This window comes from Penaeus vannamei, chromosome 41, assembly GCF_042767895.1.
Source record: "Penaeus vannamei isolate JL-2024 chromosome 41, ASM4276789v1, whole genome shotgun sequence".
Taxonomy (NCBI): Eukaryota; Metazoa; Arthropoda; class Malacostraca; order Decapoda; family Penaeidae; genus Penaeus; species Penaeus vannamei.
Genome location: NC_091589.1, coordinates 25637495 through 25652484, shown reverse-complemented (window position 1 = coordinate 25652484; position 14990 = coordinate 25637495). Strand labels below are relative to the sequence as shown.

Genomic DNA, 14990 nt, shown 5'->3' with positions numbered 1-14990 from the left:
TTCTGTTCAAGGAAAATCAGCATTATATACCTTTTTTGTCATAGGAAGAATAGAGAAATTCCTTAGTCTTAAAAAAGAAAGAGAAGAGAACAATAAGGAAAGAACAACCATTTTTGCACCTGTACAAAAGTGACACGACAGCAATTTACTTAGATCGCCTAAGCACCACTAAGCAACATAAAACTAGCGAGAATAACTCAAATTCCAACAACAGAAGAGTAGATGGGCGAAATAAATCTCATTTGATAGTGTTTCACATCATTTTAATCATGTTTTCAATGGACATTTTTACGTAATTGGCACGCCTGGCAGATGTGTTTGTAAATATTGTCGTAAAAGACGTACATTTAAGGAAAGAAACTACGACTCCTTGTTTAACTTTGGTAGCTATGGTAGTGACATCTATTATCATTTTTTTCGTTCTGGATGTTTAGTCGTTTTCTTTTTTTCTCTCTTTTGAGGGTAGACTATTATGTGGTGAGGTGTAATAAATTAATTCCTTGTATGATAGCTCTATGTTTTGCTATCGTGCATACATAATTTACATATGCTAATATCGCATCATATTAAAAAAAAACATCGTCCGAACCCAACCTTATTACCCAGTGAAATAAGAAATCTCTCTCCCCGACTCCCTCACTTCCAAACCACCAACTTCCCAACGCCATCTATCGCCCATCCACCAAAATATGTCAACGCCATCTATGAAACGGCCAACACACTATCCGCCCCCTCAAGAGTTACCAACTAGCTTATTCTCGCAGACCTAAAAAAAAGTTACTTTTCTCCTGTCTCCTGTGAGGTTTGAGAGGTCTGGGGACGAGAAGAGCAGAGGCGACTCCTTCCTCGTCCATTTCTTTCCTTTTTTTCTCATTTCTCGGCCGGGAAAGTGTCCTTCTGGGCTTCCGTTGGCGCGAAATTGATCTATTTATTTAAGTGAGTGGCGAGAACGAGCTTTTTGTACGGTGTGAAGGGCTTATTTTGTTGTATTTTTATTTCTAGGTTATAATTTTTCAATGGCGAGTGAGAGTTGATATTTATGGTTCGGTAGTTTGGGATTTTTTGGCTTTATTTCTCGTCAGTTTTTGGGATATCTTTCTGCATGTGTGAGTGGCTTTCGGTGTTTGAGTCTCTCGTTTATATGAATTTCGTCAAGTTTAAAGAAACTGAGTTTGTTATATACTTTTTTTTCTTGTTTTGTCGCATATCGAGTTCCATATTGTCGTGTTTTTTTATGTTTATTTGCCAAAGGATGTGAGAAATAACTCCCTATTTTGTTTATTGATTGTTTTATAGAAGGACTTAGTGATTTCTAGGATTTGAATTATAAATATGGTTCTTTATTGTTGTGGAACAAAGTGTATTTATAGGTATGTTTATTTATTTATTCGTTATGATATATTTGTTTATTTATTTTTTGATATATTTCTTTATTTATTTATTCTTTGATATATTTCTTTATTTATTTATTCTTTGATATATTTCTTTATTTATTTATTCTTTGATATATTTCTTTATTTATTTATTCTTTGATATATTTCTTTATTTATTTATTCTTTATGATATATTTCTTTATTTATTTATTCTTTGGTATATTTCTTAGTTATTTATTCTTTGGTATATTTCTTTATTTATTTATTCTTTGATATATTTATTTATTTATTTATTTATATTATATATTTATTTATTTATTTATTCTTTATGATATATATATTTATTTATTTATTTATATTTGATATATTTATTTATTTATTTATTCTTTATGATATATATCTTTATTTATTTATTTCTTTGATATATTTCTTTATTTATTTATTCCTTATGATATATTTCTTTATTTCTTTATTTATTCTTTATGATATATTTCTTTATTTATTCTTTATGATATATTTATTTATTTATTCTTTGATATAATTCTATTTATGTATCATAAGAATGATGCCAAATAGTTTTTTTCTCTAATGACTTGGTTAGATTTTATGTTTGCATTTCTTAATTAGCATAAAGATGATTTATTAATGTTGTTGGAAAACAATTTTGGGTAATTTAGAGAAAATTAATCAATGGCAAGAATGAAGGATAAGGATGTAAGAAAGATCATTTGAAGGAGATGTTTTGTGATTAATTAGAGTAAATAAGATACATAAATGGCATTGCATGATAGCAGTTAATGAATAAGAGATATTTGATATTCCTTTTGAATAAATATTTATTTTTCAACTTTGCTCATTTCTGCATAGATAAAATTCAATGTAGTGATTTTGTTCTCTAAACAAATTGTTATTTAAAGGTTATAATTCAACCATAACAACAATATATAATGTAATGAAATGTTGATTGATCAATTAGGGAAGACCTATTAGCAAAAGCCAATACAAGCCTCAAATTTGGAACACTTGAATTTACCAAAATGACTCCTTTTTTTCTTGCAGCTGGCAATGTAAATTAGATGGTTTTAACGCTTGGGCTGTGAGGTGGAGGCCATTTTTCTTGATAAATAGCAAGGGAAAAAAAGATTTTGTACTAACAAATTTGGCTCAATTTATATTTTCAATTTATGTCTGTCTATCTGTTTGTTTGTCTTTCTCTCTGTCTCTTTGTCTTTGTTTTTTGTCTTTCTCTCTGTCTCTTTGTCTTTGTTTTTTGTCTTTCTCTCTCTTTGTCTTTTTGTCTTTTTATGTCTTAGACAGTTTTTTGTTTCTTTATGTCTTTGTCTTTTTTTCTTTCTCTCTGTCTCTCTCTCTCTCTGTATGTCTTTCTTTCTCTCTGTCTTTCTCTCTCTCTGTATGTCTCTTTCTCTTTGTCTTTCTCTCTCTGTATGTCATTCTTTCTCTCTCTTTCTCTCTCTCTGTATGTCATTCTTTCTCTCTGTCTTTCTCTCTCTCTGTATATCATTCTTTCTCTCTGTCTTTCTCTCTCTCTGTATGTCATTCTTTCTCTCTGTCTTTCTATCTCTCTCTCTCTCTCTCTCTCTCTCTCTCTCTCTCTCTCTCTCTCTCTCTCTCTCTCTCTCTCTCTCTCTCTCTCTCTCTCTCTCTCTCTCTCTCTCTCTCTCTCTTTTCCTTGTAACAGCATCATTATTTAGATTGTGATGCAATCACTCAGATTGGAAAAAAAAAAAAAATGAGTTTGCTAGTATTGTAATGATTTGGATTATTTACTATTTAGATAGATGGGGGGGGGAGGTAGTGGCAGAGGGAGAGGATATCATATTTTGTATCTTATCTCTACTCAGTATTTGTGCCATGATTCGTGTTCATCTTGTGATAAGGGTATTTATAATTACCTTGGCTTGTGCAGACATGTAGGAGAAGTTCAGGAGCTGTTTTATTACCAGGTAGTGTCGGCTCGTCACGAGTCCTAAGGCATGTTTGTGTGGATTTACTAATTAAGAGAATAATGTTCATTAGTATATTTGTGATGCTGTGGATGACATTATAGGTAGCATTACGTATTAAGTTTTATAGTTTTTTATGGTCTGTTATCAGTGAACTACAAGAAAGAAAATATATATATATATAATTTATTTATTTTTTTATTTTCTTAAGGGATCTATTTTCAGTTTCATGCTTATAAAGCAAGCTTGAGACCAGAGGAAAAGATAACATTTAATCTGCCTTTGATCTATTTTACAGCTGTTCTGTTTCACTGGTTCAAAAATGCGACTTAACCCATGAGGTGGTAATTAGAAAGGAGGTGAAAGTCAAAAAATTTTAAAAAGAGGATTATGATTAAAACTGTGAAAATGATTATATCGAAATAACTGAACATTTCTTTTTATACACAACTAGATGAAAGGAGGTATGAAGTGACAATACATTCAAAGTACTTTTGTGAGTCAGTAATGTGTAACAAAGATTTGAATGAGTATCTTTTATTATAGAAGTTTACTCCCCACAGACTAGGAAGACGATGGCGGACGAAGGTTTCGACCCCTGTGAGTGCATCTGGAGCCATGAGATGGCCATGAGGCGGCTCCTGTCACTGGTAAGTGTTGCTGAGAGGGAGAGAAGGACGCGGAGAAGCTTTGAGTCGTGGTGATTTGGGGGTTTGAGCTGTTGGAAGTCGTCGTTCTACTGGTCCGTCCCTTCTTTTTCTTTTTGTCTCGTCATTTTTTTTTTTTTCTTCTTCTTCTTCTTCTTCTTCCTTCCTTCCTCCCTTGTCCTAGGTTAGCTTCCCTTCCCTTCCCTTCCCTTCCCTTCCCTTCCCTTCCATTATTCTCTCCCCTCCCTTACCTTCTCTTCCCCTCCCCTCCCCTTATATCCCATCTCCTTACTCCTCCTTTCCCCCTCTCTTGTCCTCTCCTCTCTTCTCTAATTATCTCTCTCCCTCCTTTGCCCCCCCTGTTTTACATTTCCATCTCCCCTCCTCCCTCACTCACATTGGTGGATCCTTTGTCAAGAGGAGCAGAGGACTTCATGAGCAGGGAACCGGATGCTCTTATCTCTCCTCTTGGTCCTTTTTGGCCTCCCTCCCTACCCTTCTTCCTCTCTTTGTACATCCTTTCTCACTCTCCACTTTTCTCCCTCTCCAGCTATCTTCCTCTTTCTCGCTTTTCTCTCTCTTCTCGTACCCATTGTCCCTTCCCCCACCCCCTCTCCCTCTTGCCTTATCTCCCCCTCTCTCTCTCTCTCCTGTCTTCTCTTATCTTCCATTCAGGTTGTCCAAGGTCAGAGAAAAGGGAGTTGTCAGTCCGTCAGTCAGTCAACCAGTCAGCCAGCTTATCAGCAGCCTGTCTGTCAGTTTTTGGGTGCCAGTAGAAATGTGGTTTTGTGGTTTCAGAACATAAATTTTCGACATGGAGTTTGAGCGGTGTAATAAATAAGATTTAGATGACTATGAGTTGCTTTGGAGAGTGTGATTGGCAGCAATTTGCAATTGGTATTAAGAAGAGCTGATGTTGATGGATAAGGTTGCAGAATCTTGCTGTACATACCTTTTCTATACTGTTGATGGAGAGTAGAGTATTGAAGTTAGAATCCCACACATTTACAGCAGATGGGAAAATTATTTTTGTGCTTTAGATAAAATGAGGTAATTGTAAGTTTTATAAGATCTTGCACAAACAAGAGAGAGATGTGACACACACACTGTTGTATGTATTTATATAGATACAAACTGGCAAAAGGCAGAAGGAACATATCTTTTGATGTGTTAGCATTTACAAGTTGATATTTCAATGTACTGGAATATGTAATCATGACTTGTATAGGCTAGGCATCCATTTGAGGTAGATAATTTTTATCTTGTTTGTTTGTGCGTTCATATGTATATTTGTGTGTGTGTGGGAGAGAGGACAGCTGTGTGATTAGTCAGCAGCACCACAGGTGTTTACTATTTCAGACCATTCCTGGGAAAGAGATAATTGTTCAGTACATCAGATGTTTAGAAGATGGAGATGGGTCTGGGGGAGGGTGACCGGTTGGGGGGGACGGGTTAGGGGTAGAGGGAATGGGAGATTGAAGGTAAAGGTGGGATGTGTGACTCAAGAGCTTTGAATAGTGAGGAGATAGAGAAAGGAATGTGTGTTTATGTGCATGTATACCTTACGTATTTATTTCAAATTCCAAGAATTCTGTGTATTCTTTCTCTCTGCTTTGTTTTTGTTTTTTGTTTTTTTATCCCGCCCCCTAACCCCCACACCCGCGCGCACACACTTTCTCATTGTTTCCATCTCTTACTCATTCTGTTTACTCATTACACAATAGTTGATTGTAAATGAAAAGCTGTATTGTTCAGATGTGTAAGCCAAAAAAAAAAAAAGAAAAATGAATTTTCTTTACCTTTTTATTCTGAATTGATTTCTTTTCTTTTCTTTCAGCTGAGACAATCCCAGACCTACTGCACAGACAATGAATGTTTCAACGAAAGTAAGTATAAATACAGACAGTGACGGAGAATCTTTGAACAGTGGGAGTATTTTCATGGCTTTCTCGTGCTCTTGAATCAGTGTTTGATCACCTAGAGTACCTTTTATTGAAGGAAGTTCAGGTAAAGGATCAGTAAATTGTTCATTTAGTTTGTGGCAGAGAAAAAATGAACCAAAATTAGAGAGAAAAAATGTGGGTCTTGTAACCTGGCCGACTTCAAATTTTTATTAATTTTGTTTATTTTTTTTTAGATTTCATAAGAATGTGATGGTGATGTCAAACATATTAATGTTTATAAAAAGAATTATAGTTATCTGGCCAACTGTCCATCACTGACAGGCTTAGGAACACAAGGATATTATAGTGATTTTTTTGGAATGCCTTCGCATAACTGATGGAGACGATTTTGATATTATTGGGTTCTTGTCACTCTGTTATCTCGATATAGCAAAATTATACCGTAGAAACCCCCTCAATACCCTCAATCTTGGCCCCAATAGCAAGGAAGGAATGTATAGTACCAGAAAATTAAGGGATAAGATACAAGTAAAGTGCATAGACTTAGTATATAGTCAAATCCAGCCCCATGGCATGACTTTGATATATTGGGATAGTAGAGTGTTAGAGGAATCCATTATGATCGATTATGCAAAGGTACTCAAAAGAAAATTGCCATATTATTTGATGTCCTGTAATATTCTGAATGGTTCTTGAGTTGCAGACCCACAGGTTTTTCAGAGAAGTTCCTATGTAGAGCATTATACAGGAATAACTCTTTTTTTTTCACCTTAAGGATGATAATGATCGTAAATAGTTCGTAGGAGAGTGTTAGAAACTGCACTTATTCCAGAAATAAACCTCACAACCCATCAAAACTTTAGGGAAGAGAATCCAACCCACCCCACCCCCACTAACCCTCTTCTTTCCACTCTCCCCCACAGTGCCCGGGCCAACAATGCCCGCCCGTGACACTGGTTCAGATAGCATGATGTTCCTGGCCATGATGTGGGGTCTTCTCGCCATCGTACTGTTCTTCTTGCGGCCGTCGTCCCTTCGCTCCAACCCAGATGCCAAGCCCTCCAATAGCCACCAGGTGAGAGGGATAAGGGTTCTGAAGCTGGTCTGTAAATGCCTGTCTGATAATGGTGGTGAGTCTCTACCTCCTTGTGATAAATATAAATTTTGTATTTGTATAGTGGAAGGTAAAATCATAGACTGAACAATTTTATTTATAGCAATAAAATGTGCAGAACCCCATACAGTTCAAGCAGAGAGCAATCCTGTTAGCATGTCAGGGAAACAATTTACATTTTGTGATTTGTTTTTTGAAGAAACATTTGATTGTTTGAATTGTCAGCAGAGAGAGTACATGAATTTTATTTTAAGATCAATATTCTTTTAACATCGGGTTAAAAATTTGTTTAGCGGCCATTAATGCATGGGCATTGGGGCACATCAACGGTCCCCTATTTGTGCCCGGCTTTTTCAGTAGGCACCAAGAAGCTTATATTTTGATATCATTAACAAAATGATAACAATAATAATAAATTATAAGTATATCTTCACTTGAGGTGCCATTGCTACTATCGAAGTAAAGCAATCTCCGTCCATTGAGCTGATGGTGCTTGAATGGTCGTGATGCGATGCCACTTGCTGCTTGGTCCCCAACAGTCATGACATGTACAGCTACATGGAAGACTCTAGTAAGGACAGTGAAACCTTCATTATCGAACAGAACCTTGTGTTATGGAAGCGATGGCATTTTGGTTTAAAATTTCTTTCTAATTCAAGTCTCAAATAGTTGTTTTGGAATTCATATGGATTCACTGATATGTTGAGTTTATTCCCGTAAGGCATGTAGTATGCCTTGCAATATTCAGATAAGCCATACACACCCTAAAGCAGTTGGAAAATCTGGGATACCAACAGTTTTGTAACATTAACAACTATATTTCAAAAAGTATTGTTGCTTGTGTCATTGTTTAGCTTGATTTTGTAACAGTATTTTTCAGCGTAGCTGTACGTACATTCCACTTGGTAGCAAGGGGTTAATATACTAAGACCAGTAGAATGTTTATTTCAAAACATTCAAAATTCAGGAAATTTGAATTACTTCAGTTTGTGTCTTAGGGCAAAGAAACCAGATGGAATTTTATTGCCAACTTGTTTTCCCTTGTTTTTCCTATTCCTTTCTCTTCTCTTGTCCTCCTTGTTGCATTGCCTTTATTTCTTTTGGGATTTGAGTTGAAGAGCAGTGGTGACCAACAGGTCTTGGGCATGTGGTGCATAACACCAATGCATATCATGGCAGTGGTGGGCCTGATTCCCAAGTGGCCCTTATACATGCTATGACAATAGAAACTCCTTCTGGTTCCATGGAGTTTTAATGCTGTTGAGGCTCATTTGTTCGTGAAAGCTTTCCAAAAATTGGATTAAACTATCATTTTTCATTGTTTACCTCAAACTGTAATTGCCGAGTCAGAGTCAAAACCATTGGGGAAGAAAACAAATTTTCCCACACTTAATATTTTTCTCTTGAAATTGACTTGGTGCTGCAGTAAGTGTGGTCTGATTACTTCCTGGGGGCATAGATAAACATTTCTATTGGCTAAGTACCTATTGGTTACAAAATAGACAAGTCAAAACTTTGATGACAAAATTTCAAAGCCCTGAAGATGGATGGTATGGTTAAATAAATGTATAGACATTTTATCTAGTATATTGTGTGTTGTCTTAGTTTATAATTGTTTGGGATGTCTCCACTTCGGCTCATGATGTTAGTGAATCCTTGATATGAGAGTCAGATCTTGAAGATGGCGAGGTTGATCTGTTATTTCTTTTGCTCGTGTATTTCAGCTTCGTCTCCTTTTCTCTTCTGGATTCTTTCTCCCTTCCGATTCTATCCTTAGTAAAATTGTAGTGTTTGTCTTCCAGCTAAAGCAAAGTTAGTCTTTAAAAGATATTTACTCTTTTTTAATAGATATTTACTAATTGTAGAGTTTAATTTTCATCTTTTATTCCACAGGATGGGGGCTCCCCACCAGCTCCTCCAACGGCCAACTAGACCCCCCAGCAGTACCCTGCAGGTCACCATGTCGTCTCCTCACTCCCCACCCCAACCCCCCAGATCCCCCCCCCCCCCATTGACCCCTAATGCCCTCCCAAGTGACTTTTTTCATTTTCCATAACCCAAGTGGAGGAAGACTTTGGCGACCCCATTTTGTTGTGCTGTTCACCCGAAGGCTCTTGGACTGCTGCATCTTGGCCCTTTCCTCCCTCTCCATTCCATTTGGATTGTAATTCTTCCTTTTTTCTCTCCCAACTTTTTCACTTCCTTGCTTTTTATTATATCTGAAATTAGGTGTTCTTTTTTTCTTTCCTTTTCCCTTCCTTTTCCTTTTTCTTTCCTTCCTTCTTTTATATCATTTTCTTCCTTTGTCCACGCCTTCTTGAATCGCACAACAAAGGAGATACAAGATCTGGCAAGTGAAGGAATTGGCACAGGCATTTTCCGAAGGGAGTTCCAGGGAGATTGATTAGGGGTCTCGCAATTTAAAGGGCTCCTTATTAAGATATTTATTTTTCATATGATGATGATTCTTCAAAAGTTTAGAGAAATTGTGGTACTGTATCAAGAATCTTGTTATTATGGTGATTGATTATTATTATTAACGTTAACTGATCTCGGGAATCGACAAGAAAAAAAGGCATTTGTTTACCTTTTATTGCTGTGTTCAGGATCTTGACTCTTATAATGTACCTTTTAATATTTGTACTGTTCTATTTTTCTTTGGATGTTTTATTAATTAAAGTTTTCTCGCTAGTAAATCGAAAACTTTGAAAAAGTGTAAATCCAGTATCAGTACATGCTTTTGATCTTTAAAGGACTGAAGTATTGTCAGTTTATTTTTATTTATTCTTTTTATTTCATTTAATAAATCTACTTTTATTGTCAAATTCAAAGGATAATCTAAGTTGAAAATTCAAACACAAACTTTCTGAGGTCATGGATGTCAAAATCTTAATTGGAAGTTCTTACATCGCAGCACTGTTATCGTATGTATGTGTATTTGTAGATTCTGGCTTACACAGGCTGGTATATGCTTACACACATGACAGATAGTTTGAAGTGCAGAGGTGATCCAGACCTTAGTTTCTGCCACAAGATTGCAGTGCTTATCAAGAATCACAACAAATTATCATGATAAAGAGAGAGAGACCTCAGAAAGCAGCAGTACAACCGGTATTTAGAAACTTAAGAAAGATTTTTACCTGTGATATTTGCAGAATACCCTTTCACCAACCCCCCCATGCTCCTCCTCCTCCTCCTCTCCCCAGAAAGCAATTATTAAACATTTAGTTCAGTAAGGCCATTCCCCCCACCCCACCCTTCCTCCCCCATCCCCAAAGATCCTGGGTGTGAGACCTTATACAGGGCCTCCATTCGGCTTGACACACAGTGCTGAAGGGCCCAAGTAGAGGTCGTACACAAAGGTCAAGTTGGGTTCCCATGTCGGTAATCTAGACCTCAAAGTTAACTGCACTCGCTCTCAGGCATAGCAATAGCATCATGCTATGGCATCGCCTTCGCAGTGCAAAGGTTGAAGTTACTTAAACGACTTGAATGTAAAGAAGCACATGGGGGTTGTTAAGCTAGAGAAAGCACAGCCTCCCTTTGGGGCCTTGTGTGTGTGTGTGTGTGCATGCGTGTGCATCACAGTTAAAGACACGGATTTCAGAGTAAATAAAAGGAGTAAAGATACAAAAGTTGAAACATAATCAGTGGCTGAAGGGAAAGAGTCTGCTACAGGTGTACAGGAGGACTGACTGACTCGCTATATGGTCCTAATTTTATATTATTCTGCCCCTCGTTTTTTCCTTTTTCCTTTTCTTTATTTCACCACATTCATTGGGTCATGCTGCTGTCATGCTTGACGAATCTTAAATTTCCCCATATAGTTTATGTAAACACACATATTCAGTAGAAGCACAAACAATAGAATGAAAGACATATAAGCACAAGAACACATTTAAAATTAATTATTCATTTTGGTCATTAAAAGATAATATGAACACCACTTGCACAAGGAACTACTTTTTATCTTTTAAAATAGAGAGCTTTAACATCATTAATCCATATTTCATCTTTTTGTCTCTGAGCAAAGTGTGTTCCAGCATTCCATGACCGCAAATTGTCAGGTTGTGCCGATGAAGGATTATGTCTCAAACCAAAGGGAAGGAAGAGGTTTGGGCTTTTGTCTACAGACGTTAAGGAGGACTTGATTGATGAAGGTGCTGGTTTCACGTGCGCATCGTTAAATAGGCGTTGTGACGATTGTGAATCAACAGAGGGAAAAGTTATGTCGACCATAACACCTCAGGTGCATTTGCAGTGAGCTAGTTACATTTTTGGTTTTTATTGTTTAGATTTTAAAAGTTTTATCAAAAAATTGTCAGGTCCTCTTTGGAAATGCCCTTTTTTATAAGAGTATCAGCACCACACTGCCTAAAGCCCTTTGTATATGAATCATTTAGTAGACAGTCGAGGACACGGAACCAAATATTAAAAGCAGAAGTAACACTGATGTATATAATGTTATTTTAGGACAGGCATTTGATGATCATCCTCTTAAAATCCAGCATTGAAGTTGTTTAGGGCCCAAAGAAAAACAGTCTTCGGCAGTATTGAGTCTTTTGTGCTATTACACCTATTATTTCTAGAATGTGTGGTTTCATCAATGTAAACTTATAAATACTTTTGTATAATTATTAGAGCATAAAATCTAATTACAGAAACTGTCACAGATTTGTGTGAAGTGTGACTTATAACACAGGGTCCAAAGAACATAAATTTGCTGTTTTATGGAAATTTTTTACAACACAATTTTACATGCTGGATGTTTCCTCATCCTCATTTGTAGGTTTAAGGCAAGTGTTTCCTTTCATAAGTCATAAGGAAAGACCATCAGAGCCTGTACTGTGCATAAACCGAAGATATTTCCCGCCCCTTATTCCTCTTCAAGAAAGAATAACTACAGCTTTGCGGCGAGAGAGAAGAAAAGAGTCGATTTTGAAAGGCTTTATACTCTCATTTGTAACCAAACCATTTCTGCAATATTATATTTACTGAGTATTATAGATTGAGCCGTTATTTTTCTTTTTGTTCACTTTTGTATAATGTAACAAATCTGACATATGGTTTGATGGTTAGGAAAAACCCCACACAATAGTCATTTCAGCATTTTGATGCAGCTGAGGAAAGATTTGCACGTTGTCAAGAGATTTCTTGTAAAGAATGTTAAACTTTTTAAAATGTGTACGAGGTATTTTGCTTTTATAAGTTTTCAAAAGAGACGAGTCAGATTTTAATGAAGGGAGAAATTCCTATTGAACCTAGTTTTTCCTAGTCCCAAATCATTTTATTTCCAGTTATAGTATTTATATATAATCTAAAGGGATGGTTAATTATTTAGGAACTATATTAAACTTTTTGGCACAAATGAAAAATATATAAATAAAAAAAAAGAACCCATTTTTTATGGTTTTGTTTCTTACCTTGTATATTATTTATCCTGGTGTGGCTCAGGCTTTGTAAAATGTACAATCCGATTATTCTTGACTACTGTTACTGTAATGCAAGTCGACTAATCATAACGCTTGTTTAAAAGCGATTTATTTTCCCCCTCAAGAGATGTGATCAATTTTGACTGGTAGGAAAACTGAGTGAATATTTTACATGCTACAGGATTTTGTTTATGTAAACTGTACTGTGTATGCATGATGGATCAGTCAGCTACTAGGGTCGGAGATATTGACAATTGAATAAATCATAACCGTAACAAAAAACAAGATGAGCAGCAATTTTGATTTTTTTATTAATTTTATTTTATTAACTCTTAATAACTATTGATTTGAAGCAGAACATCAAACTAAATTTAAAAGATAAGAAGTCTTTTAACTTTACATTACTTTGCTGTAGTATTTACAGTAATGAAATGAGTGGTTTCCAGCTCAATTTTCATATAGTGTAATGTGTAAATATCCTTAGGATTTTTTTTCAAAATCATGTCAATACTCACTATAAAATCGACAATACTATTAGTTGAGGGCTAAATATGTTCATTGGCCTTATTCTGTGCAACCGGACACAAGGGCATATTACAGTTATAACTACAAATATAAATAATAATCCTTAAACTTTTATAAAAGATTTACTCTGTATTAACCAAACTATTTCCTTTCCTCTGCACCCCCCCCCCATCCCTTGCCCGTTGTTGTGGGAGGGGGGGGCTTAGGAGGCTGGGACTGAGACCCAATGCTGGGGATCTCCCTTTGCTTCTTTACAAAAAAAATCATAGGGTTTTTACACAATGGCTCCAGCCCTCGACTCAACTAATTTTGCATGGTCTTTTCCCCCTCCAGCTTTTTGTTTCCGTCCCTTCTCCAACCCCTTCTACTATCCACTTCCTAAGGTGTAAGGGCCGTGCTGAAAGGATGAAAGGCTGACCTTGTGCCAGTCCTGAACGGCCTGAGGGAGCCATGGGCACGGTATTCCCCTGTTTTAGTTGTCTAGCCCTTAGCCCTCAAGGGGACCCTGAGGGGTGGACTGCATTTCCCTAACATAGTCCAGGCTTACCATAGCCAATAATGAAGACGTTATCTCCTTGGAGGAATGAATGAGGTTTGCCCCTTCGTCAAATAACCCCACCGATTCAAACCCCCAGTTCCCCGGACCCCAGGCTCTCCTTTGAACACGACTCTGAACAGTGAAATTACTACCCACTCCTCAATGCCTACTAGAACATTATCCACCCAAGTCGAGACTCAATCATCTCCAGTACCACCACAACCTTCATTAATCACCCTATCCTCCCTTATTACTACTTTACAGCCTTATTCTCCATCTCTCCGTAATACTAGCCTCCTCAACAATACTCCCTCTTCCACACGTCCCCGTCCTTTTACCACCACCATCTCTACAAATATCCATATTACTCTATTTAGCCTTGCCAAATGGGACCGATTTTTTCGTGATTCCCCTACAGCTCCTTACTCAGGCAACGCACTTCTCTTTCAACAATGTCTCCAAAACAAGTAGGCAAAGCCCCTTTCCGTACCCGATCGATCCCGTCTCGTTACAGTTACATCTGAAACCAACTCTGACTAATCTTTCTGGCAATCCCATTCCTGCAGAACCTCATCCACCCCTTGATACTTGTACCGGAACTATCTCTGTCTCCCCAGCAGACTACCCAGTCGATAAAAAAGATTGGTCAGATTGTGGAGAAGACTTCCTCGAATGCCTCAGGGACCATGTGATATCAGTACAGTGCTACTCCATCCCTACTAGAGGCCATCCTAAGAACCCCACTAACATTGCCAAAATTACTATGCGTAGACATGACCTTCCCTTTATTTTCTTTCAAATACACCCTCCCTCCTGAATCTAGTGTCCTTACTATAGAACAGTACACAGTCTTTTTTGCCTTAAAACACATATACTCCCTCTTTCACTATTTTTACTGACTCCCGTAATTCATTAACTCTCATAAAGTCTATGCACTCGACCAATGCCCTTATCTGTAAGATCCAGAACTGGTTGTTCTACCTGGTTGCCCAGCCATGTTGGAATCCCCGACAACGAACAGGCAGATACTCTAGCACGCTACGCCTCTGTCCACATCACACCAACCACGCTTCTCACATATTCCAGCCACGAATTATTATCCCCACTTTAAGACCTTCTTGTATACCCAATGACAACCTTTCTGGTCAAGTCTCCGCACTAATAAATTACATACTGTAAAACTATCAATCTCTTCTTGGGCAGCTCCATTGCTCCGGAACGAACGATGGGAGACGGCCCTCGCACGCTTACGTACTGGCCACACCCGCCTAACACACGCATATCTAATGTCACGTTCTGATACGCCCCTATGTCCCCTATGTGACGTCCTTCTTTCAGTTCCACACCTTCTGTTGTCCCGTCCACGCTTTACTACAGCCCATACCTCTGCTTTCCCCCACCTATCCTCCCTTCACCGACCTCCCAACACATCAGACATCCTTACAGAATCCCACAGCTTCTGCCTCGACAACCTGTTCTCCTTCCTCAGACGT

General features: G+C 37.4%; 1 protein-coding gene across 2 annotated transcripts; it reads left to right on the top strand.

Moving 5' to 3' along the window:
• The first annotated feature begins 777 nt into the window (after positions 1–777).
• LOC113803289 (small integral membrane protein 14) lies at positions 778–12402 on the top strand. Of its 2 annotated transcripts, none has more exons than XM_027354039.2 (5): positions 778–936; positions 3901–3987; positions 5822–5870; positions 6812–6963; positions 8896–12402. In XM_027354039.2, exons 2-5 carry the CDS (start codon positions 3913–3915, stop codon positions 8932–8934), a joined length of 315 nt encoding a protein of 104 aa, XP_027209840.1. In that variant the 5' UTR covers positions 778–936; positions 3901–3912; the 3' UTR covers positions 8935–12402. The 2 variants fall into 2 exon arrangements, with proteins under 2 accessions (XP_027209840.1, XP_027209838.2); XM_027354037.2 differs by lacking the exon at positions 778–936 and adding an exon at positions 3158–3337.
• Positions 12403–14990: the final 2588 nt, after the last annotated feature.